The 24,028-nt window shown below is 47.3% G+C and overlaps 3 protein-coding genes, 1 long non-coding RNA gene and 6 other non-coding genes across 13 annotated transcripts; 2 read left to right on the forward strand and 8 right to left on the reverse strand.

The window, feature by feature from the left end:
- Positions 1-5,324: 5,324 nt before the first annotated feature.
- On the forward strand, positions 5,325-6,843 carry LOC127324428 (jacalin-related lectin 19). 3 transcript variants are annotated; one of them, XM_071824963.1, is made up of 3 exons: positions 5,325-5,691; positions 5,929-6,172; positions 6,252-6,843. In XM_071824963.1, exons 1-3 carry the CDS (start codon positions 5,689-5,691, stop codon positions 6,701-6,703), a joined length of 699 nt encoding a protein of 232 aa, XP_071681064.1. In that variant the 5' UTR covers positions 5,325-5,688; the 3' UTR covers positions 6,704-6,843. The 3 variants fall into 3 exon arrangements, with proteins under 3 accessions (XP_071681064.1, XP_071681063.1, XP_051208198.1); XM_071824962.1 differs by having other exon boundaries at positions 5,326-5,691; positions 5,926-6,172; XM_051352238.2 differs by having other exon boundaries at positions 5,336-5,691; positions 5,926-6,168.
- Positions 6,844-9,956: 3,113 nt separating this feature from the next.
- On the reverse strand, positions 9,957-16,011 carry LOC127337158 (large ribosomal subunit protein eL28z). Its single transcript, XM_051364082.2, has 7 exons — positions 15,845-16,011; positions 13,910-13,992; positions 13,426-13,454; positions 12,572-12,673; positions 11,923-12,080; positions 11,661-11,827; positions 9,957-10,288 (listed from the first exon to the last, which is right to left on the reverse strand). Exons 1-7 carry the CDS (start codon positions 15,921-15,923, stop codon positions 10,160-10,162), a joined length of 747 nt encoding a protein of 248 aa, XP_051220042.1. The 5' UTR covers positions 15,924-16,011; the 3' UTR covers positions 9,957-10,159.
- LOC127328045 (small nucleolar RNA R24) lies at positions 10,514-10,603 on the reverse strand. Its single transcript, XR_007868952.1, has one exon. It is a non-coding gene; the product is annotated as a small nucleolar RNA R24 (small nucleolar RNA).
- Positions 10,667-10,756, reverse strand: LOC127328040 (small nucleolar RNA R24). Its single transcript, XR_007868946.1, has one exon. It is a non-coding gene; the product is annotated as a small nucleolar RNA R24 (small nucleolar RNA).
- Positions 10,832-10,920, reverse strand: LOC127328042 (small nucleolar RNA R24). Its single transcript, XR_007868948.1, has one exon. It is a non-coding gene; the product is annotated as a small nucleolar RNA R24 (small nucleolar RNA).
- Positions 10,978-11,066, reverse strand: LOC127328041 (small nucleolar RNA R24). The gene has a single exon (XR_007868947.1). It is a non-coding gene; the product is annotated as a small nucleolar RNA R24 (small nucleolar RNA).
- On the reverse strand, positions 11,122-11,209 carry LOC127328043 (small nucleolar RNA R24). The gene has a single exon (XR_007868949.1). It is a non-coding gene; the product is annotated as a small nucleolar RNA R24 (small nucleolar RNA).
- LOC127328044 (small nucleolar RNA R24) lies at positions 11,265-11,352 on the reverse strand. The gene has a single exon (XR_007868951.1). It is a non-coding gene; the product is annotated as a small nucleolar RNA R24 (small nucleolar RNA).
- A 2,804-nt stretch (positions 16,012-18,815) lies between the features above and the next one.
- LOC127324454 (uncharacterized) lies at positions 18,816-20,159 on the forward strand. The gene is made up of 2 exons (XR_007866364.2): positions 18,816-18,846; positions 18,921-20,159. It is a non-coding gene; the product is annotated as an uncharacterized lncRNA (long non-coding RNA).
- Positions 19,459-22,819, reverse strand: LOC127324401 (uncharacterized). Of its 2 annotated transcripts, none has more exons than XM_051352237.2 (10): positions 22,402-22,819; positions 22,079-22,313; positions 21,627-21,709; positions 21,395-21,495; positions 21,194-21,289; positions 21,039-21,092; positions 20,734-20,882; positions 20,530-20,647; positions 19,751-19,838; positions 19,459-19,543 (listed from the first exon to the last, which is right to left on the reverse strand). In XM_051352237.2, exons 1-10 carry the CDS (start codon positions 22,508-22,510, stop codon positions 19,461-19,463), a joined length of 1,116 nt encoding a protein of 371 aa, XP_051208197.1. In that variant the 5' UTR covers positions 22,511-22,819; the 3' UTR covers positions 19,459-19,460. The 2 variants fall into 2 exon arrangements, with proteins under 2 accessions (XP_051208197.1, XP_051208196.1); XM_051352236.2 differs by having other exon boundaries at positions 19,459-19,669; positions 22,402-22,815.
- Positions 22,820-24,028: the final 1,209 nt, after the last annotated feature.

Raw genomic sequence — 24,028 nt, forward strand, 5'->3', positions numbered from 1 at the left:
GGTGTTGTGAAGTGTATATGTGGATTGTCTAGCCCTTTCCATTAGTTCGGACTTTTGGTTCAAGTGGCTAGTGCATGAAGCTTAACATGGTATCAGAGCCTCAGGTCTCAAGTTCAAATCCTGGCTTTCACATGGTTTTCGCAATTAAGCCTAAAAATTGCTGTTGCCCCCCCTCTTTAGCCACCGCTGTTTCGGTGTGCTCTTCTTCTTTCACGTGTTGACTTTCTCTTCTCCCGTCACACGCGAGTGGGGATGTTGTGAAGTGTATATGTGGATTGTCTAGCCCTTTCCATTAGTTCGGACTTTTGGTTCAAGTGGCTAGTGCATGAAGCTTAACAGATGGATGACATACCAGTAATTTAGCACATGGTTAAACGAATATGAAAAAGGGGAAATCATAAAGACAAAACCTTGATTTGAAAGTCAAGGGAAAAAAGATATCTGAACACAATTAGAGGGCAATACAAAATAAATATAACAAGGAGGAGAAAATTTAGCAACATTCATGAAAACATATCCCTTTTAAGAAATTTGTGAGTGTTCTTGTAAACTTGGAGTGAGTTATCTACACATATTTTCTATTTTTTTTCTTCATTTTCAGCATTTTGCATGATTTCAGTTAATTTTCTAATGTTTTTCTTACAAATATGATTATTTAATGTGGTAACTATGTTCATCTCATTACGGACTTTGGTACTAACCGTGGACAAATGGAGGCAGAACTCGAGGGAGCACTTTATCTTTTTAGATAAGAATCATAATTACAAGCTTAAAAAAAATGAAAAGGCAGTGGAAATTGTCAATGATGTATCCAATAAAGGTGCATAATTACAATGTATTTTTTTTTGTATGCTGGGCTACACAAAAATGAAAAAAATCAGATAAATTTTATAGTTTGAAATGTCTACTATTCACTATAATATGATCCACACTTTTTTTTTCATTTTTGTGTGTAGCTCATAATAGGAAATATTTCACATCGAGATTTTACATGCTTGTGGTTGACTACATCTAGGATTTTTTTTATTTTTTTTAAATTTTAATTGTGATTTTCGAATTTTGAAAATAAAGTGCTCCTTGAAGCTCGGCCTCCATTTGGAGTTTTCGTGTGTGTATGCCTATATTTGTACTAAATTTTTCTAAAAAGAAGTCATCAAAATACTTTTTTTTTTGTATTCTTGGCATCTTTAGATCCTTAAGAAAACATAGTGAAAATAAATTTATTTTTCAAACTCGAGAAGATGAAAACTGATATTTGAACACAAATTATTGGACAAACAAAAATAAATATTCAAGTAGGAGGTATTTTAGGATTCACAAAAAATCTGGAAATATGGTGTTACTTTTTGAATTTTCTCTAATTTGAGTTTGACTAATGTTTTTCTTCTTTTCCAAATTTGCAAAGTCTTGTCCAATAGGGTAACTTATCTTCACATTTTTTATTTAATTGTTTCCAAATTACTTTTACGTTTACGTAGAGTTTCTGTGTTTTAAACTTTTAATTGTAATAAGTTATTGGCTAAAATAAGAACATCAATTTTTTTTGTACTTACACACATGGATGTGGGTTTTTCCGTCACCGTATATAGACTCTAAACAGTGTCAAATTCATATTTCTATCGTGAATAGTAGTTTTGGTTATTATTTACTACTTAATATGTTTTTCTTATTTCTCATCACGTGAGTTGAATTTAATTCAAACAACTTATTGCTTTATAGAAGTTAGTTAGTTGAATCTACTAAAAAATATGTGATTTCTGTAAATCCTTGAAGGAGATGCTCAATAGACGATAGAAGAAATAGAGCTTGTCTCTCTTCATTTATTTTGCGGAAAATGCATAAAGCCATATATTATCTGAAACCATCCCTTACAATAAGAAATATAACACAAGTACTTAAAAAGTTTAGCACCATCTTCCTTCCGCATCCCTCGACGGTGCGCCATGAGCAAAGCTCAATGCCATCTCTAGGCCTTCAGCATAGCAACCTCGTATTGGAGAAATCTTGAAAAAACCCATGCACTTGTAGAAGAAGAGACCGGGAAGTCGTCGATGTGGATCAGAAGATTTGAGCGTCCATGATCTTGACAGATTGCTATCCCGGAGAAGCTAGTACCAAGGAGGACTGGAGGAGATAATCCCAGCTCCGACCAGATAGAGATGGAGGAGAAGAAACTCGCAAGTTTTCCAACGAAGATGTATCTAGTTAAGCTTCATCAGGTGGAGACGGAACTTGAGGACACCAATAAGCTGTGACATCATCCCCTCCACTGAACGCCACCACTGTAGGCAAAACTTTAACACGTCAGACCTAATGGCCGATGGTCGACTCCAAACTCCAACCCATCGACACTCTACATTGAAGACGAAGAACTCGAACACACTACGGAAACTGGTCATCCAATAAGAGGTTCCCCCACCCTCGAGCCACCACGACGACCAGTGGAGGGCAAGGGAAGCAACGGCGGCGCAGGATCACTAGATTGCTTAAGGAGATTCTCTTGAGAGCCCTGAAAGGTTGGAAACAAATGGTTCCTTTAAGAGGGCTTTAGAGCTTATATCTCTCTTGTTTTAAGGAGATCCTTATTGTGGGTTGTTGGTCAAGGTCATCTTTGATGGACAGCAGGCAAGTATCCAAGATGGGGTTCGCTTCTTCAAGGAAATAATTGCTCTTGGTAGGCATAGAGCAAATACCTAAAGGTGGGCATGTTAGGGTGGATTGATACCTTGCACATTTTCTTTATTCTATTTTTGACAAACCCATTTGTAAATGTCCCATTTTTTATAAATGAAAATGACACGGTAGGGCCTTCCCTACAGTATTTGTGTGAAAAATGATTGGTGTATTTTTAGGGCTAGGATCATCAATTCCAGAAATCCATACAAATACGAAAGGATATTTTATCTTTACCAAGTAGATCTTGTTGCACCTGGTAACAAACATTTATAAACCATCTCTCGAAGTATGTGTCCGGATAGCCCAAAGTCTGGATAGTTAGCTCTAGGTCTTCTGGTAAAAAAAACAACGTCGATGAAGGCGTGTAGGTGCACAATTACGTGGTAGGGATTGCAAATTTTCCCGCATTTTTGTAGTCCTTTTGCTTCGGAGCATGGGAGCATGGTAGCACTAGATATTCTCTTGCCAGGTGGCACTTATCCAAATAAACATAAAAATTGAGAGGAACCTTTTCCAATCTTTAGTTGTCGTGTTTGCAACTTTGCATTGCTACAAAATAATTCCTTTTCCCAACTAAACATGTGAGTGGAATTTCAAGGGGAAAAAAGAACAGGATGAAAGCCTGAAAGGGAAATCCAGTTGAACCGCACTGAGAAAGGCAGGTCTGGTGAGGAGCATTATTTACGCGCGCGCGTGTGGATGTGTCCGTCTGCTTTACAGCCAACGCATACTGCATGGCAGCAAGCTGCTTTTTGTTGGCTTTGCTTTGACGCTTTTAAATCACCCCGTTTGTTCATCAGGTATGCTGCTAACCCTTGTTTATGAGCAACCTACGAATAAGATGCAAATACATACGGTCTAGCTTGAAATGAACGGAAGCAACACCATGGTCGTAGCAAAGCATGCATGACAGGACAGCGAATGAAGTCTGAACTGAATCAATAAAATTCCATTGGTTGTACAGCGCGCGCAAATCAGAAATTAAATGAGCAAAGCAGATACAATGATGAGATGTCGCGCCGCGCACAAGCACGCATGCACGTTAACAGATACTATAACAGCATTTCATTTCATCCATCTACGAGCATGCAGCAGCCTTCGGTGTCCGCCGCTGGCTCAGTGGCGCAGGTTGGCGAAGAGGAGCGCCACGGCCGGGCAGAGGACGGAGGCGGCGAAGAGCGACGACGACAGGGCGGCGGCGCCGGAGGTGGCGGCGCCGGGGCCGGGCGCGGCGGCGGGCTCGTCGGCGGCGTAGGCGACGCCAGCGAACGAAGAGACGGCGACGAGGGCCGCGACGGCGGCGGCGTACAAGATCTTGGAGTCCATGACGAAGGCGAGAGAAAGTCAAGAACTGCTAATGCTTTTGCGAGGTAGACAAGCACGAACGAATTCGGGAGAGATGGTGTGAGTGTGGTTCAGGGGAGAGGCGCGGGCGCCTCTTATATAGGTGAGACCTTGAAAGGAGGTCCTCACGTTTCAGAGACTGGCCTATTTCCATCATCAGGCAGCTCATAGCTAATAATTGGTTGCTTCAATCAACAGCTTAAAGATAGCAAACTGCTATTTTGTGAATGATACACATGAAAAACCAGAAATAGCAGGCTCCTAATTGGTGTGTGGTAGACAGAAGAAAATGCAAACAAATTAGTTTAGTTCTGCTACCTTAAAGAAAAGTATAATTGCGCTGTCAAGCCAATGCAAGAAAGGGGCATCATATCATTGCCCAGCCATAAAACACACCTGTCAAAGAGGATTATAATGTTCCTGTGGGGTCTCTATCTCAATCTACTTTCGATTGGCCACCCCAGGCCCCCATCACAGCACAGAACAGCAAAGGCTTTAGGTGTGTGGATGATTAGGCCAGTGCTTGCATCTGCTGCCAATGGTGTCATGCACTACTGTGTTTTTTTTTTTTTTTTTTTTTTTGGGAAATTTTAGTTGCCTTCTACAGCTTCAGGAATGAACTTAGTCAGGTGAGGAGTATATAATGGATTGCACAGTTGAACCACCCAAAGAATAATGTGGCAATTATTGGATTGTAGAATGCCACAAGAGAATGACAATTTTGGGCTGTTACCAGTTAGCACTAACAGCAGAAATTGATCGATTGTGAACTGGATGATGCCTTGTCACACACACTTCAATCATTCAGCTTCAGACAAGGATCTGGCGCATACCAAGGACAATTGTCGATATAGAACTGGTTACCTTTACAATCAACAAAATGATATAGAACTCCCTTTCAAAAAAAGAAAAAGATATTGAACTGGCTACTGGACAGTTGAATCCTGATGGGAACAGTTGTGCATTGTCAGAGCTTGTGGCGATAAACTCATTTGCCAGATATATCCAGAGAACAAAAATGAATTTGGTAACGAACATATTCCAAATAAACATTGTGCGTGCCTATTCTGTTATTCTAGCTTACGTGTATGGACTCTACCGATGGGCAATGGGCACCATATTCTCCAGTTTGGTGGAAATTACTTACCACGGAATCCATACCATCTCTGTGCCTGCCTTTGAATAAAAGCTGGAATCCATGCCATCTCTGTTTATCCTCACCTTTACAAGACATGGACCTTGAATAAATGTTACAGTAGTTTTTTTTTAGAAATTTCTCAATGAACTACAAAAAATATTTGTAGTTTTATCCTTCTGGGACATGCTAACCTTAAATCATGGTTCAAGAATATTTCAGAGATGTAACTTGTAGGTGAAGAACAGCATGTTTCTTTACACATCTTAGCTTTGTAGATTATGCCGCGGTATATATACTGATCCCCATAGAGCATCCAGTTCTGGCATCCACTACATTTCTCATCATGTACAATCTTGCCAGCTGCCAGTTAGCTGAGTGATACTTTCTTTGGTTGGGACATGCCATTTGTTTCACCAGCTATTTTAACCCATAAGTACTCTAAGTACACTTGTTCATGTTTTTCTAAAAGATTAGCTTCTCATCTCTTATACCAGCTGGTGTTGTAGACCTGCAGATATCTGAAGGCAAACATGGTACACAAGTGATCTCACTAGTATTCAGTTTCATTTTCAATCAAAGCAAATATGATTCTCCTCACATCTGAATTCTCAGTTCTCCTTTTCATGTTTGTCTGTACTTTTATGTTCATATATAAACTGCTTAAAGATTTCGAAAAGGTTTTGCTTTGTCTTAAAAAAGTAATATAATTATTTAACAAAATCATGTACTCGATTGATGAAAACACATTGCTGCACCGTTGGATTCAGCAGCAGCAGCAGCAGCCGCCGGCTCAGAGGAAGATGGTGGCGTCGAAGAAGCTCATGAAGGTGGGGCCGTGGGGCGGCGCCGGCGGGAACCCGTGGGACGACGGCGGGCACACGGGGATCCGCAGCATCACCCTGTCGTACGACAGCCGCTGCATCGACTCCATCAGCGTGGAGTACGACAGGAACGGCATCGCCGTCCCCGGCGAGCGGCACGGCGGCACCACCGGCAGCCTCACCACCCAGGTTGGTACGTACGCCAATGCGATCGCGCCGTGAACGGCATGGTGCGGCTTTTCTTGACTGGACTGCGTGCGTGTCATGCGTAGATCAAGCTGAGCTTCCCGGACGAGCACCTGACGGCCGTGAGCGGCCGGTACGGCCCGGTGGCGCCCGGCGGCTCGCCTGTGATCCGGTCGCTGTCATTGAGGACGGAGCGCGCGGCGTACGGGCCGTTCGGCGCCGCCGCCGGGGAGGGCATGCCGTTCGAGTTCGCCGTGGAGGGGGGCGTGGTGGTGGGGTTCTGCGGGAGGAGCGGGTGGCAGCTGGACGCCGTCGGGATGTACGTGGCGGCTCTGCGGCCGGAGAGGGTGTACGACAAGGTGCAGAAGATGGGTATCATGGCCTACCGCTCGGTCATGCAACGGCTCGGGCCGGCGCCGGCGGCGCAGCACCAGCAGGACGAGCTGGAGGAGCAGGGGAGGGTGCAGCACCAGAACGGCAGTGTGGTTCAGACAAATCGCAAGACTTACTAGTGTGGTCGGTGGTCGGTGGTCGCTAGCCAGAATCGCAAATTCATGGCTGGGTTTCGACTTTCGACTGAGCTTGATACAAAGCTAGTGTACCTAAAGCGAAACGCGTAACATGTGCTCGACGCGGTGATTCTCCAGAGGCCCGTGAATGTATTAGCCGTCGACAAGATTCGTGTGATTGAGTTAGGGCATCTCCAACCGAGCGACCCAAACGGACACGCTGGCCGTCCGTTTTGGGCCATTTGGGTAGCCGAGCGGACACCTGGACAGTGGCCCGCGTCCGCGTGTCCGGTTGGGTCGCACGCTCCGCCCAACGCGGCGACCCAAAAAGACGCCACGTGGTTCGTCTTCCTTGCGCGGCGCTGCGCCATGGCAGGCCTCGACGAGACATCAATGGCGGGCGGTAGAACGCGCGGGAAAGTTCCCGCGCGCACCAAGGTTCCCGCGCGCGCGAAAATGCCATTGGCGCGCGCTCGCGCCCAATGTTCCCGCCCAAGACCGCCGGCTATAAAAGACGGCGGCGGGCTCACAGATCTCATCACACCCGCTCCGGCGTCCTCTCCCCCTCCACCTTCTCTGGCACCCTCTCCGTCACCATGCCGTGCACTCTGCAGGCCACGTGGGCCAAGCTCTCCCTCACCGCCCGGGCCAGGTTCCCGCGGACAGAGGAGGAGGAGCGCGCGGACGCGCGGTGGGTCGCCGACGACGAGGCGCTCTGCGTCGTTGCCGAGGCGGCGACGAAGAAGGAAGAGGACGCGGATATGGTGGAGGCGGCCGCGGACGGCTGGCACGAGACCGCGGACGGGTGGTACGAGGCCGCGGAGGAGGGGGGCGCCGCGGAGGAGGAGCCCGTCGCCGCGGAGGACCTCGCGCTGGCGAACATCAACGCCGCCATCGAGGAGTGGCTCGCCGACCTCACGCGCGTGACGAAGGAGCACGAGGCCACCTACCGGGCCGGCCGCCGCCAACTAGTCGACCTCCTCGGCCAGAAGAACCAGCTCCTCTCTATGCGAGCAGCCCACCACCTCATCCAGCTGCCCTCGCCCGAGCGGCGCGACCGGGAGGCTGCTGCGTTGGCGGAGCGCGGCCGACAAGAGCGCATGCATCGGCGGAACGAGAACCACGAGGCCCAGGCCGCCGGTCGCGTCCGCCTGGAGGCGTGGACCGCTGTGGAACGCGCCGCCCTGCATGAGCTGGAGCTATGCGGGAGGCGGATGGTGCCGCCGCAGGAGGCGGAGCGCGAGCGCGTCCGAGGCGCGGGGGCGGAAAGGGGGAGGATGAAGGCCTCCGCCGCGCCACCCAGCTTGTAAGCTGGAGTGGAATCCTCACGCGTACAGGCCGCCCGCGTCGAGTGAAATCCACGGCCCCGACGGCGCATCGGCGAGGAGTCGCCGGCGAGGCCGCCGGCCCCGTACGTACTAGGATAGGAGTAGTAGATTAAAAAAATGTAATGGCTACCTTTTTAATGAAGAAAAGTTATTTCTGCCTATGACACGCAGGCCATGGGCGGACAAGGGGCGGACGCGAGCGGCCAGCCATTGGCGTCCACGACCACGCAAACTCGTCCCAGATTTGGGCCAGGTTTGGGTCGTCCCGCACGCCGCGGCCATCCGTTTTAGAGATGGGTCCGCGCGCCGGACCGATTTTTTGTCCGGCTCGACCCATCCGGACGCGCGGGTGCGGGATGGATCGCTCGGCGGTTGAAGATGCGCTTAGATCAATTTTCATCATACTAACAGCATCTCCGAGTAGTTTTTCCTTTCCCCTCCCCCGTGCTACAGTGCCTGGAGAGGCGAAAAGGAAACTTTCCCCATTCCCTCGCTCCGCCGACGGCCGGATTGGCGGTCTCTTCCCTCTCCGGCCGCCATTCCGGCGGTGGGAGGGTGGAGGGGCCCCTGATCTGTGCTCTAGGCGTGTAGATAGTAGGGTTAGGTTTCCCGGTGGCGCTGGATGGGAGGAGCCGGCGGCATGCGTTTGGAATAAAGGTGCTGGAGCTCGTCTTCCTCCTCGGTTTCGTCACTCGTGGCGGCGCCGGCGAGCTGTCAGCTGTTTGTGCTCGCGGATCTGGTGGTCCGGCGGGCTTTTTTGTTCCCCGGCCAGGCGGCTTGGCGGCGCCGCCGTCTGTGCATCTTGGGGATCCCGTTCTCCGGCCCAGTGTCGCGGCCTCGGCGTTTCCTCATGCGCTGTGGTGGGGCTTGTGAGATGCTGCTTCGGTGGTGCGCGTCTTCGGGCGTCCAGGGAGGCTACCGAGCTCAGTTCTCGTGGAGGTTCGCCGGCGACGGCTTTGAAGACAACGGCTTCTCCTTCGGCGCGTAGGGCTTTCGTGGCCCCTTTCTTGAAGGACTTCCGGCTGCTTGCCTTTATGAAGCTTCCTGGAGCGACGATGGCGGCGGCGTGCCTTCAGTGCGTGCTGGCGGCGGCGGCGGCCGTCTTCCCCCTATTCTTCGTTGTTTTTTTCTTTTTTTTGGTTGGCTGTACCGGTGTATTCTCTGAATAGAACTGAGTGTTTGAGTCAAAAAAAAAAAAAAAAAAAAACAGCATCTCCGAAGAAGCGTTATATTATATGTTTACAGCGTCATTTTTAGGTATAGAGCATTCTACAGCTGTTGGAGGCAGAATGTTCTGCGGTTTACAGGCTCTGTTTCTTTGTTCATCTAAATTTTGTTTTACGGGTTTGATTTGCGGGGCTATATTAAGTTTACAGCGTCATTTTTAGGTATAAAGCATTCTACAACTGTTGGAGACAGAATGTTCTGCGGTTTACGGGTTCTATTTCTTTGTTCAGCTATATTTTGTTTTACGGCAGCAGTTTCTCGCGTTTAGTATTGTTAGAGATCTTAGCCACTCCTTCAACCCATTGTTAGCCAGCAACCCCCTGCAAAGAGTCCAAAGATTTTTTCCTATCTCATTCAACATTTTCGAGAAATCTATTGTGGGACAGTAATTGAAACTTTGAAAGGATCCTTCTGATCTCTATGTGGACACTAACAGAATAGCGTGCAATATTTCATTCAAATAAAGATTAAATGAACTTGCTAAATTTACTTGAACATTACAAATTAACAGACAAGGGTGAATGTTACTCCGCTAAAGCAAAGCTTAACAAAAAAGTGCTCATACCACGAAGCTTCAATCCAAAATAATAACAGGCTTCTGGCGCTAGCTGGGCTATACCACCGACAGAACAAATAACCACAAGTAGTACGGCCATTCAACACAGATTTTGAGGTGGAATACCACGAGTTAAAACAGAGCTCTAGTTCAGGTATGAGAAGATGCACATTGGGTCCAAATAGAATAGCAGAATACCATGAGCACAAGTTTAAAGACACAAGGAGCCATCATCAGTGCAAAATAAACAATAATTATAGGTCGACACAAAGCATTCTAACACTGTCAGAGCACAAACTAGGGCGGGTTTGTAACATGGTTTCTCCACTTAAGATTCAAAACTGATTGAGCAGTCGAAGCAACCTTAATGCATTTTACAGCTTAGTTGGCTGCCTGTTCTTCTTCTTGATGCCAGACTTGGACACCTGGAGGCTGCGGTACACAGAGCTCAGCCTTGCAAGAGCCGGCTTGGTCAGATCTGGCCTGTAATAGTTGTTGCAAACCTGAAGGGTAGAGGAAGGAACAGTTAAGACCATAACAATCAACAGATATAAGCATAGTAAATTGTTGTTACAAGGTAGTGCCTATTGTTTCCATACTGCACACAAGAATGCTATTGACTAGCAGGACAATTTGTCTGAAGGTTGAGTACAGAAGCCAAGCATAAAAAGGAACATTTCCATAACAATATCTTATATCAGTGGTTAAACATAGCAAACATAGCAGGTTCAGCTCAAAAACCATGCGTAAAAGAATATTATGCAGAAGGACAAATCGATTGGTTGGGCTACACATGTGTTACAGCTCATCGCAGCAATAATACCTTGGTAAGCAACCATAATAAGCACAAAGACACAAACACAACAAATTCTCGAACAAACTGAGCTCAGAAGCCAAGCGTAAAATAATATTTCATTGAAGGACCAATTGATCGGTTGGGCTTCTTATGAGTTACGGCTCATCACAGCAAAATGTTGATAAACCAAGGAGACTAAAATATGAAACACGGCAGAATCAAAGTTAGGTTTAGATCAGATCAGTTATGTTCAGCTCAGAAGCCAAGCGTAAAGGAAAATTTCACTGAAGAACCAATTGATCGGTTGGCCTTCTTATGTTTACGGCTCATCACAGCAACAACCTATGATCACAAACATAATTCATACATGCAAAATGAAATACAATCAATCATACTAAAGCTCAGAAGCCAAGCGTAAAGGAATATTTCACTGAAGAACCAATTGATCGGTTGGCCTTCTTATTGTTACGGCTCATCACAGCAATACTTATGGCCATTATTAAAATCAAAATAGAAAAACGAAATTGTATCCTAGGAAGATTTGCTCAGAAGCCAAGCGTTAAGAGTATTTCATTGAATAACCAATTGATCGGTTGGCATTCTTATTGTTACGGCTCATCATAGCAATACTTATGGCAACTAATAAAACTAAAACACAAAAACAAAACAAACTACTAGCAAGATCTGCTCAGAAGCCAAGCGTTAAGACTATTTCATTGAATAACCAATTGATCGGTTGGTATTCTTATTGTTACGGCTCATCACAGCAGTTACCCCAGGTCAGCAGTGGACCCAGAAAGAAACAAAACAGATTGACTAATGAGATTGATACTTCTTACTCACTCAAAGTACATCTAAGAAAGACTGAGTAAACACAAAACTCTACAAACTGATGCAACAGCAAGAATAAAAAATATTGGTGATCAGTACCAATACATGTTTTCTAGACCTATGCATCATAGCAGAAAAGCAGATCCGCCATATAGGAGCAAGAGCACATGAACAAATAAATGAGTTGTAGCCTAGAAGTCAAGCATAACAAGGGTATTCCAGTTGAAGGATTTTTCATGTTTCAATACCTGGTTCTTGACAGCCTTGGCCATCTTGCGGAACTCCTTGCGCATCACATTCTTGTGCTGGAGCTTGGCAGGGGCGTTCTGCTTCTTGGTCTTGGTCGTGGACAGGACAACTGCCTTGTCATCTCCAGCCGATGGCTGGACCGTCACAGTCTTGCTGTTCGCCAAGCCTGTCAAACCACATCAGCACACAGCTGGTTAGTGATGTGAGGACGACAGGATTTGTAGGTGCAGAAGGGTTTAAACAGCACAGGCAACTACGGACCAGAGAACTTGTAGGAGTGGACATTGTAGAGGTTGTTGGGCTCCTTGCTGAACTGCACCTTGGCGTTGCTGTTGCCGAACTGCTTGATCAGGAAGCAGTTGTTCTTCTTGACAAGCTCCCAGACGAGAGACCCCGGGACGGTAGTCATTTCCTTTCGCCTACATCACCAAAGACAGAAATAAAAGGTTAGGAACTGGGTAGAGTAGCGCAAGGAGACGAGAAACATACATGGATAGGGCAACATTTCACAGTTTGCAGTGGAAATGGGTGGTTTAGCAAATGCATGCTTGATTACAACAAAAATAGCACTAGTATATAGCACTATCAGAATCTTCGGTGAAGCTTTTGACTTTACAGCAGTGAATAGATCTTACTGACAGCAGTGGGCAGTTTTAGCTCAGCATGCGACCTAGCTAAGGAAAAAATCGCTTACACGAAACGAAACCGCGAACAAACTTCACCAAGCCACACAAACGCTTTCGAACGGAGCTGCCATTAATCATTACCAGGAACGAAATCAAGAGAACAGCAGCGAAAAGGAACGCGGAACCATCACATCCGTGATGGGCGCACACGCTGAAGCGACCTAATCATGCGAGTTGGGAGATCCGCATAGAGCGCTTGAGAGGAGGAAGGATCCAGCGCTTACCGGAGATGGGGAAGCCGCAGCGCCGCCTTGGACTGCTCCGGTTCTTTGGGGTGGTGGTGATGGCGGCTGCTGCGGAAGGTTGGAACAACCCGGAGCTCGGCGCTTTATACAAGTCGGCACTCGTAAACCCTAGGTTTGGTGCTAGCTTTGGGTAATGAGTTGGGCCGGGCCTCATTCTGTAGGCCGCCAGCCCATATGAACTTTAGATCAGCCATTCATACGCATCGCACGTTGCGAGTGGCCCAGTCTGCCACGCTCGTCTTCCTTGTACCTCTCCGGTAACAGGCTTCGCTCAAAAGAAGGGGAAAAATAAGCTCTGTCTACTGGTGACAATGGGAAAAATAAGCTCTGTCTACTGGTGACAATTGCGAATGTCGCTACAACAGCTCCGCCATGTCCACTCGCTATAGCAGCAGGTTGATGATACCGTATGATGATAATGCAGCAAGAAACAACATCGAAACACATTAATGATTGATTCGCCAGGGTGGGAGAGGGAGATCAATGATCTCAAATTCAACTGTGCGTTGCGAGGGAACAAGGGCAAGGGTAGTGTCCAGCACCAGGGAGTCATCGCCTGGTCAGCCAAATCAAGAACAAGAGGTGATACTGAAACAAATTCTGTAGGGCAAAAAATGTTTTTCCACCCACTTCTGTCAACAAACGATTACTCTTTAAACAAAGTCATCTCACTTCATTACGGTGAAAACCAGTTCAGGTACAATGATTATTTCAGACTTCATTACAGCCAGCTACCGTGCGGACGGAGAGAGCCTCCTCGTCTGGGCACCAAAAACAAGTGAAAAGAAAAATGTGCCAGCGACATGAACCACTGAAGACGTGCAGGTCACTACTTTGTCTTGTTGGTGACACCTGCAATCACCTGCAGAGGTACCGAAAGAAGATGGGTTAAACACCATATCCATATATATGGACAATCTCAGTACATAAAAGAGCAATATGGATGAAACCGTGGGTTGTAGCCTCGGCATGATTATTTAGAAGCATGATGATGATGAGTTTCAAAAGATAATCCCCTTATTTAAGACCAAGCTGGGATGCAGGAATTTCACAAAAAAATAGTTTAATTCTATTTCAAAAGAACTCTTAGTACAACTAGGATTTTGTGGCCAATAACAAGGAGTAATCAATTATACAAAGTTTAATTTGCAAGGATGGTACTGACTTGTGTACATCTCAGCTGGCACACAAGAACATGATAAGATTGGAAAATTATTAATAGTGCGGTTGGAAAACTAGAGAGGGGTACTCATAAAAAAAAATATTAATAAAGTCGCAGCACAGATAACAAATAATGTTTTGGGGGGAAACACATACATCCTTTAGTGGGGTTGGGGCGACTTGTTCCTCAACTGCCCAAGAATCCAAGATTGGCCTAACAACTGCTGGAAGAAATAAACCTGAAATTGCACAAGGTAAGGTCAGATGACGATATTTGGCAGACTGATGGGGATTGGAGAGACCTAGGCCTTCTGTCAATAAATACATCAAACATTCAAATTAGAAGATCATATGATCCATACAATAAACTTGCACTGTCAAGAGAAACGTACAGACTGTTGGATGATGATCACTACAACTGGTCACCACTAAAAATGGGATGTCCATCTTAGGGCTGTACTAAACCAACAAAGCCTACAATTTGACTAAACGCTACCCTACGGTATTTCAGTAAAAAGAAATTACTAAACACTGAAATGGGGCATAACACACTAAGTGTTTTTCTCCTTTTCTTCTTTGAAGTAGTTGTAAAAAAAAAAAAAAAGTATCCAGTTGCCACAATGCAAAATGACAAACTGTTCCACACCCGGAGTAGTCATGGCAGTTCAAAAATCCTTAACGCTTCAATGAAGGAGAACTAAATCAGACCCTTGGAAGAAACATGCAAGTGATACAATATAAACCAGTAAATGCAACTAAGGTCTCGTAAAACGCCTGGTACAGTTTCAATTTAGTACCCAGATTGCTCGACAAACTCTCCTAAAAGCAACTGACAAGCATAGGTAGGGAAGTCATGACATGGCAAAAATACAGAGATAACTCCGACTACTTCCAAGCTTTCATGAGTGCACAGCAGTACCAGCAAAAAATACTGACAATGAGTTACAAACAATTAATCAACTACGTTGGGAAGACACAGATAGTTAATCAAACACGTTGAGAAGATACAGATAATGAATCAAATACGTTTTAAAGAAATGAATACTTCATCAAACAATTTAGCACCCAGATTGCTGGACAAGCTCTAGTGAAAGCAACTGAGAAACATGCAAAGCCAGGACATGGCTAAAAAAATACTTAGATAACTCCCACTACCATCTAACCTTCACAAATGAACGGCACTACAGACAACCAAGAGTGATAATGAGAAGTATGAACATATATATAATTAGTTATATAAGCTGCAAAGGAGCTGTGGCAAGTCAATTCATAGAACAAACTGACAGTAACATGGTCTAGAAGGTAACTTTGATACTAAGACATTCAGCCAATCCTGTGTAGCAGACTGGCCCAAATGCGTCTCAAACAGTTGTAGGTACTATCTGGTTTCCTTAAGCAATATGAACAACATGGGAAAGGCAAACAGGCGCATTTAACAACAATAAAAAAGTCCCGTTCAGTTTCCTGGGAGATGAATGCAGGCAGACAGAGTCTATCTCAGTCTTGATTCGATGCTGAGTTAGCCAATTCATACAGGTCATTTTGACAGCGCGATTCCATAGGATGGTAGGAAGGACTGAAACTTGGCGCAGCTACATTTCGGCGCGAGATCCAGTGCAACCGTTGTCAGCTTCCCACCACTTATAAGGCAGGAGGAACCATACTCATGTTGAATCAACAGTGCTTATAACGCAGCTTTTAAAAAAAATGGTTATAACACATTGGAAAGGGGATGTTTAGTTGTCCAGATGTCCATACGAGTGGATAGCAGCCGTATAAATGCAATTGCAGTGACACGTGGACGGAGATACGGAGCAGGGCTACTGGTAGGTTTGTAAATTGCAGCGAGGCACGCATCTGAGGGATAGGGAGAAGCTCAGATCCAACAAATTGTAGCAGGGGAATATCACGTCCAAGCGTCCGTAACCATGGCTGAGGGCGAATTCCCAGATTCCCGTAAACCGGGGAACCGAGCTGAGCGGAGTACCCAGGCGAGCGAAGGCACGCCAGGAGGAACGGAGCTCAGTGATGCGCGCGCGGGGCACGGGGTGCTAGGGTTTGGGGTGGGAGGCGGAGAGGTGGGGTTGTTACCGAATCCGGCGATGAGGCAGGAGGCGGCGACGACGGGCTCCTTGACGACGAAGATCTTGAGCTTGTCCATCACGCCCATGGCTGCGATTCCCCTTCCTTCTTCCTTCGTCGCCGTCGTTGTTGCTGGACACGACGCGAGCACACAGTGGACTAGCAGCAAAGAGACTACGCGAGCGAGGAGGCCCGTTTGAAGGGAGGCCCAAAGCCCAAAAATTTACAATGGGAGCAACACCACTGTTTACGCTTTGGCCGGAAGAAAACGTAGTTTGTATATTCGGATAGCCGCTGGCGAATATGCTCCGGCTACTCGGAATATTTTTGGCGGGGAGACCGAATCTACCGTCGCTTTGCCCCATTTCCAGCTTCTCTTCCTGCGCACGGCCACCCATCCATCCTCTTCCCCTCTTCCGCCCCTGGCGTGCGCCTACCTCCATCTCTCTCTGAGTTCATCGTTCATCCGGTCGGCGATCTCTTCCAAAGCCGCCGTCGGTCCCAGACCGGCTCGTCAATGGCCAGCCGGCCGCCGGAGATCACCGCTACAATTATCAGGTAAGCCAACACATCTGTCTGTCCTCCTACTACTCTAGCTTGCATCAGTTCTTTCCCGTCCGATTCTATGTCTGGTTTCGACGAACAAGTGCGTATAGCTCCAGCGCGCGTGGTAGATTGCGTTCTTGGCAGAAACGGTTGTGATTGGAAAAGAGGAGCGACTGAGTGAAGCAGCTAGACAGTACGAGTGGCGAGTGATGTCCTAACACGTGCATCCCACGTCCTGATGAGCCACTCTCTCGCTTCGATTTGTGCACTGAATTCTTTCCTTCATCCATGTTCTTCCTCCACTCCGTCGAAAATCGCCATGCGTGCGTGGCTTGGCACGGCGGATACGTGGTGGCGGGCTGCTGTACCTATGTGGCATGGCAGGTGATCGATCGAACCATATTACTTTACCTGTTTGATCATTCGTGTGCCATGCATGCCTCAACATCTTACCCTACTTCCCGACTCCCGAGTCTGGAGCGTAATTGTTCAGATTCACGACCTTTTGGCAGTTGTTAAGACGGATCTTAAAACATGAATGATCTTTCCATGACGCAGACTTCGTGCCCTGGCAAAATGGTAGTACCTGAAGAGCAGATTCCTTTCTGTCTCACTTCTGGATACAACCACCTACATTGGCCGAGGTTAGCTGAGGAAGGGGCAGAGGTTGGTTTGTGCCCAAGGTTGCCCCACCAAAATTTTGGCTAGCTAATATTTTGGTTGAGCTTTTGTTTGCCCACAAGTTGGCCAATATTGGCTAAAAAATTGAACTAGAGTTGGTAGTGGAGCATTGGCAAGCCAAAAAATTGGCAACTATCCAAACAACAACTAATCTTTTAATCATGACCAAAAAATTGATGGGGTATGATTTGGTAGCAATCCAAACACACCCGAAGTGCCAACGGCGAAGCTCGCCAGAGCAAGCAAAGGGCGGTGCACTGGTTCAGAGCCCCACAGTATCGAGAGCAGAAGCGCGGACGAGCAATATCGATGCCAGACCCCTGCTGCACTCTGAATTCTGCACTTCAATGATAGTGGATTTGCTTCGCCGGGAAGAGCACCGGTGACGGGCTTTATCCACGGAATCCACTTCCGCCACTGGAAGAGCATCTCCACCGGCGGCCCTGATATCGTTTTGGAGGCTGGCGTGTGCGTTCTAAACGGGCCTGGCTAGTTTTTAAGTTCAATAGAATCGCACGTATCCCCGTGTTGGCCCCTTCGCGTAGGGCAAATCGGGCACACCGGCGCCTCGCGGTACGATGGTTTTTGTGGGTTTTGGCGGCTTGTCAGCGAGAGGATGTGACAGTTCGCATAGGCCGCGACGCGGGAAGGTTGTTCGTCGGCGTTTAATGGTCTCCCGCGCGGAAACCGAGGCGGCAACGAGGGCAGCGATTGGCCACGCGGTGTCCAGTCCCCTGCGCCGCCGTAAATGCGAGTAGTTGCCACCACTATTTAGTACATACGCCGTCCATCACCGCGGTGCTATCCTCTCATCTCCACCACCTCCGCCACGCCATTCTCTCCTCTCCACCTCAAAAATGTTGCATCGTGTTAAGACGACGTACTGCATGATTGTCCTCAACGGCCGCTGCCCGCGGCGCCACCACCACCACCGCAGCCGGAGCCGCGGCTCGATGCGGACTACAGCTCCGAGGACGCCGCGGACCCACAGTTCGCGGCGTGGCACGAGGCCTACGTTGCAGACGCGGAAGCTGGGGCGGCGGAGGAGGCGACGCAGTGGGGCGAGCAGTCGTAGGCCCCCGCCGACCCGGAGCAGGCGGCGATCCTGTCGTCGTTGAACGCGCAACGGTTCCGGAGGTTGAAGGAGGAGCAGCGGGAGTTCTTCAGCGATGCTAACCTCGAGCACGCCCTCGAGATCTCGCGCCAGCGAGCGGCCACGGAGGAGGCGGAGCCACAAAAGCTCTACAAGCTCAACGCTCATCGCCACTACGAGGCGTTCGCCGGCGAGCAAGCGAGGTGCGCCGAGAACGAGACTTCTCGGCAAAGGCTGGAAGCGCAGGGATAGCGCCGCTGGCAAGCTCCTGCGATGCCGGCCGCCATGCTGCCCGCCATGCTCCACCGCTAGATGCGCGAAGCAAGGAACGAGAGGCGGGCACGGACGCAGGCGGCGAAGGCGAAGAACGACGATGAAGCAGGCCTGTCGCGCGCCTCAACCGGTGGCCAATAGACTAGGATTAAGTTTAAGTTTTATTTATGTTTAAATTCGAGTTATTTTTGTATAAATTTTGTTTGAATTTCGGTTTTTAAATGTCAGTTTAAATTTAAATTTCTAATGGAGCTACACTATGAGGGCGCCAGTGTGTGAGCAACATCCTAAATAGAGGATGCTCTACCGGCGACCTCCATACGGCAGTGCCGACACCCCTAACTATTTGGTGGGCGCCCTCCAAGGTGAGCTTCAGATTAAAAAAATAAAAAAATCTGCAATGGCTTTACATAGCTAGGTATTATTTTTTCGTTTAAATTAGCATACAAATATATTAAGTGGTACTACACATTTGCAACTGCAATTGTACAGGAAACCAGAAGCTTAGCCGACGCAACACAGAAGTATAAGCTGATGCAACAGCAACATATCAAATCGATTTATTTCAAGGGATCATCACAGTATGGTACACAAGAATTTTGGGGACAGTCGCCAGCGCAACATGTGGCCGTGATATACATGGTTACAGCTTACATCACACTCATACAAGGTACATCGATTTGCTCTCTCCGAGCTACTAATACAGGCAGTACATCTCAATTACACCCTGTGACACTTATGTCCAGGTGAATGCACACTGTATGTAGCTCCTCATCTCGGTACTGGTCTTCTGCTAAGGGCAGAGGCTTTCTCGAGGGGAAAAATAACTTCAGCCTTTTTGGAGATGCTACTCTAAAATCATCTCCACAGTATATGAAGGAGACAGTTGAAATATGATCTCCTCGACGGTTTTCGGAGTAATGTACATGTCTTTGTTTCTGCAGTAACCAAACACACTGAAGTTAGTATTATTACAAACAACACCATCAATGTAGCAGATATAGAATGTACTTGAGGATTTTAATTTTACCTTCATGACTCAATGGCTGCAACCCTCACAGGCTTCATTACTCTCACAATGTTCCTCATATGCTCAAACCCCATCACTATCAGTCCTATCAGATAAAGAAAGCTCAGTTGGAACTTTGCAAGAAAGTTATACACTGCTACAGCAGCATTGCCAGCTTCATCTTTTCGTATTGTGAGGGTTACAGATCTCGCAGAAATAAGTGCCCCGGTTTCTGGTAAAGGTCAAAGTAAGCAGTGTGCCTTCCAACATAGCCTTCGAATAAATTTCGCGACATGCAGCCGTCTACGCATACCTGATGTGTTCTCTGGTTGCGACGACCACTCGTGAGGTTTCATCGCAGATTTGGTGGCCTTTATCAGATCCATCATTGCGTTGTTGACCTGTAGTAGATCAATATATTATATCAGTTTCTTATTCTTTACTGTAACACTTAAGGATGATATGTAGAACAACAAGGAGAAACCAAATCAACATTCAATTTCTCATTTTTGTTTCTTGTTTTCACTGGAACAGCAAAGTGGCAACCTTAGAGGTGAAATAATCCTGAGAAGATAAGAATCTCCATGGTGAAGTAGACTGGTCAGTATGTTATGTACTTATAGACAGTCCATGTCTGTAAGCTAACATGTTCAACTCTAGGACTTGTATGTACTACAATTATGTCCAAACATCATGTTTTTAACAAGTTCTATTGCTGTCAACTCACAAAGTCAATTTAGATTCATATACTAGTTGTTTGAGCAGCAGGACTGTACAACTGTAATCCTGCGGCTGAATTTTTATTCTTGTTTGTCTTTTTTTTGTGTTTGATGATTTCCTGCATTTCATTGTTTTGTGTGCGGTTTGGCTGCGCCTTTGATGTCATTTTGATGTTTCGTACAAATAGAAAATGATACACATCTAGGTAATTAAGGTCTAAATATTTTTTCTCAAATGTGCTGGTGTCTGAGGGGATGCCTCACTATGTACGTTTGGGTATATTATTACTGATGTAGAGAAGTACTTATAGTTTAAGTGAGCATTAAATAAAATACAGTAATTAAAAGCACTATTTCCAAAGCTCATGCTTACCTCCTCCGGTCTTTCATGGCTTACTAGATGTGCACCCTGAAGGTCTACCATTCTAGCAGCAGGAAGAAGCCGATCTGCGAGCCGTTTCGCATGGCACAATTGCGCAATAATGTCAGACCTGCATTTTTTGTAGAGCAAGGCATGAAAAGGGATGCACATTATGCACACAAACCATGAGAAAGGTTCTGGATATCAACAACTGACCTTCCGTGAATAACTGAAACAAGAAAACCGGCACCACGTATCGTATCTAGTTCTTTAGTTGTCAGTTTGTGAGTCCAACATGCATTAACTTGACCTTCAAACCCACAACTAGACTGCATCCCTGAAGCTGATATGTTCTTCACATATTCCTGAAAGTACAATGTGCGTTACAAATGAAATCCCCGCAACAGAAAGAGCCAAGACAATACTTCAAATGTTCACAAACAAAGTTTTATTCCGGCCAATCAGAACATCCGACCATGCAGAGATTCTAGGGGATTCAAAAGCATAGGAATATCACTCACTTTGTAGAGGATCGCCCTCCTTGTGCAGGACTCGAGTTTCTCATCAAGGTATTCCTGCATTTGAGCAACACATGTGAGCACAAATGTATAGCGAAAGAAGTAGTTTTTAGTAATATACTGGGGAAACGGCAGAAAATGCATCCATAGTTTCTCACCTTTGTATAGTGGGTTTCCAGATCAACATGAGCTCTTTCCTCTGGGGTTTTTGCCCTTAAGAAACGGAATGCAAGAGAGAGCATCTGCCCGTCGACCTGAAGAAATGGACAAAGTTACTACTACAGAAGAAGATTGGAAGCATGATTCACCATTTTCCAAAAGTACTGCGAATAAATTCTGTTTCAGCATCCCAGTGGTACCTTTGGTAAACACTCGAGCCCGCCCCCGGTGACATTGAGCAATCCCAGGGAGCAGATCCTGTGAGGCGCAATCGCGGCCAGCTTGCAGGAAATCATGGCACCTGATTGCAGAGAGCGACAGGGTCAAATGCTTGTATATGGAATAGTATAGGCCGCACACTTGTGGCAATGAAAACGAATCGCATACTATTCTTCCAGAATGTTATCTGTTAATAGCATCGAAGTAACTCACCCATGGAGTGGCCAAAGACATGGGCTTTCTTCCACCCCAGATGGTCCATCACGGCCAGCGCGTCCCTCGCCATGATCGCCGTCCTGCAAGCCAGAGAAGGGCGTTCACTCGGTCAGTACGCGGCCAGAACCACCGGCCGTTTGACTTTTCAATTCAACGCGTCGGCAAAGACGTTTCCCCTCTTTCTTCCGCGGCGTCAAATAATTAGTATTTCTCATGAAAGCAATCGCGGCGGGAGGAGGAGGGAATCGGGTAAAACGTGCGTCACTCGCGCCGAAAGCTACAATCTTCCTTCCAGATCTCCGTCGACGGCCCCGCGATTGAGCTGTGCATCCAATGTCGTCTACCTAACTCGCCCCCTCCGATCATCGAAACCGAGGGAAATTCGGATCTACGGTGTTACACGGCCGGCGACGGGAGGGGTTTGGTTGGAGGGGGAGGGAGGAGCTTACGAGTAGGAGGACTTGTGCGGGAGGATGGAGCTGCGGCCGACGCCGCGGTTGTCGAAGGCGCAGACCTCGATGCCCGGGCCCTCTCCGTCGTCGTCCGCGGCGGCGGCGCCGGTGCCGGCCTCCTCGTCCGTCCGCGGGGCGGCGGCGGCGGCGGAGGAGTCCTCGTCGGTGGGCTCGACGGACCCGGTCAGCCCCTTTATCTGCAGGCCCCACGAGTCGTGCGTCCCCGCCAATCCTGATAGACCAAAGAAAGAAAAAGGGAACCATTTCTGAGAGAAGAACTCGTCGCCGGGCGGGAACGAAGGAGCGGAGTTGGTGCGTACCGACGACGAGGAGCACCTTGGTGGCGCCGCGGCCGTAGCGGCGGTAGAAGAGGCGGACGCCCTCCCACTCGTCGCCGCTCTGGTACCGGTCCACCTCGCAGTAAGGCATTGCTACGCGCGCCGGCCGGCCGGTCGGTCTCGGTCTCTCCTCGCCTCTCCTGGCCTCCGCCGCGATCGGCTTTTACGTCGCCGGATTTGGGTTCTCGTTACCGATTCTGAGCTGGATTGGAGGAGCTGCCGAATCGGGGCTGCGCACGAATTGAACACGGGGGGGCAAAAAATCGGGTTGTGGAGCGGAGCTTCGGAGGTAATATATAGCCGGCCGAGGCAGAGAGCGAGCGAGCCGGAGTCGGAGTCGTAGGGGCGGGCGGGAAGGAGGGTAGGAGGAAGATGGAAGATGGAAGCCCGGGAACACGTGGATGGATGGATACGACCGCCGCGAGCCGGCGGGGACACGTCCGCCGGACGGACAGGTCGACGTCTGCTGAGTCAAAGCGGATGCGCTCGCGCGCCGGGCGGATGGGAACGAGACGAGATTGAGGTCCATGATTTTTGGCCGCTTTTTGTTTTGTGATCGTGCTGCGATATCAGTTTTTATTGTCCATAATTTATTTATTTTTGCTGAATTTCTGGTCGTGTAGCTCGTAGATAGGGATTGGAGAGGAGTGCAGGATTTGTTCTTGTAAAGTGGAGTAGATTAGGTTGTGTGGATATAGTAGTGTGGTGATGATTAAATGGCGGTGCATCTTGTCATGTTATGTTGTGTGGCCCAAAGGAAAAGTAAGATAATGAAATGTATTTCGCAAAAAAAGATAATGAAATGTATCGGGGTGGTCGGTTGCTACATGGACTTAGGGAGAACACGCTTGCCCAACTTTGGTTTGGGTGGAGGAGGAGAGGAAGCATGCCCGGCTAGGGGAGATTGACAACTGAGGATAAGAAAGAAGGTGACTTCATTTGGTGAATGGTGTACGCTCTATATGGGTAGGGGGTGTCTTAACCGAGTATCGACGCCTCACCTTGATGAGATCTTGAGGGCCAACATTGCCCGTAGGAGCTAGGTGAAGAAAAGAAGTAGGGAGGGTTGTAACACCGAAGATGAGGCGGGTGTCATCATCTTTTTGTTGAGAATTAAGAGATGAGACACTACAGCATCGGTTACTGCAGTGTACAAGAAAGAAAGGCGCACATTCACCATATAACAGTTCAGAGTAATGTTTTGGCTAGCATGTTAAAAATTGGGTGTGTCTATGTCTCAGTTGACTAAGATTTTCTTAAGTCTCAGTCACCTTAGAAAGTGCAACTGCAGTTTAAAGAAAAAAGTGCAACTCGGTCATGTTGCACATTTCTGCTAGAAAATTGCAATTGTATTTTTTTAACAGAAAAAGTGCAACTCAAAGCACTTTTTTATAAGTGACTTAGGCTTAAGAAATTCTCAGTTAACTAAGACATAGCAAAACCGTTAAAAATTACCCCATGGTTGGGGGTTAGGATTTGTGGTAACCGAATAAAGAACTGGAAGATGGAATGAATTTCAAAATTTTGAGGATCAATGGCGGCAAAACCATTTTAATGGAAGGAGTAGTCGCTTGCCCATAAGTTACTTTTGTTAGTTTGAACAACAAAT

This window comes from Lolium perenne, chromosome 1 (genome assembly GCF_019359855.2).
Source record: "Lolium perenne isolate Kyuss_39 chromosome 1, Kyuss_2.0, whole genome shotgun sequence".
Lineage (NCBI taxonomy): Eukaryota > Viridiplantae > Streptophyta > Magnoliopsida > Poales > Poaceae > Lolium > Lolium perenne.

What these genes read in the sequence shown, in the direction of transcription:
- LOC127324428 (XM_071824962.1), top strand. An exon ending in CAGCCTCACCACCCAGGTTG is followed by an intron (nt 6,173 to 6,251) that starts GTACGTACGCCA and finishes TGTCATGCGTAG; the next exon opens with ATCAAGCTGAGCTTCCCGGA.
- LOC127337158 (XM_051364082.2), bottom strand. Translation starts at nt 15,923, where the DNA reads ATGGGCGTGATGGACAAGCTCAAGATCTTCGTCGTCAAGGAGCCCGTC. An exon ending in CTGCGGCTTCCCCATCTCCG is followed by an intron (nt 12,081 to 12,571) that starts GTAAGCGCTGGA and finishes TTGGTGATGTAG; the next exon opens with GCGAAAGGAAATGACTACCG. An exon ending in CCACTCCTACAAGTTCTCTG is followed by an intron (nt 11,828 to 11,922) that starts GTCCGTAGTTGC and finishes GTGGTTTGACAG; the next exon opens with GCTTGGCGAACAGCAAGACT.
- LOC127324401 (XM_051352236.2), bottom strand. Translation starts at nt 22,510, where the DNA reads ATGCCTTACTGCGAGGTGGACCGGTACCAGAGCGGCGACGAGTGGGAG. An exon ending in CCGCACAAGTCCTCCTACTC is followed by an intron (nt 21,710 to 22,078) that starts GTAAGCTCCTCC and finishes TCTGGCTTGCAG; the next exon opens with GACGGCGATCATGGCGAGGG. An exon ending in GTTTCAGTTATTCACGGAAG is followed by an intron (nt 20,648 to 20,733) that starts GTCAGTTGTTGA and finishes CAAAAAATGCAG; the next exon opens with GTCTGACATTATTGCGCAAT.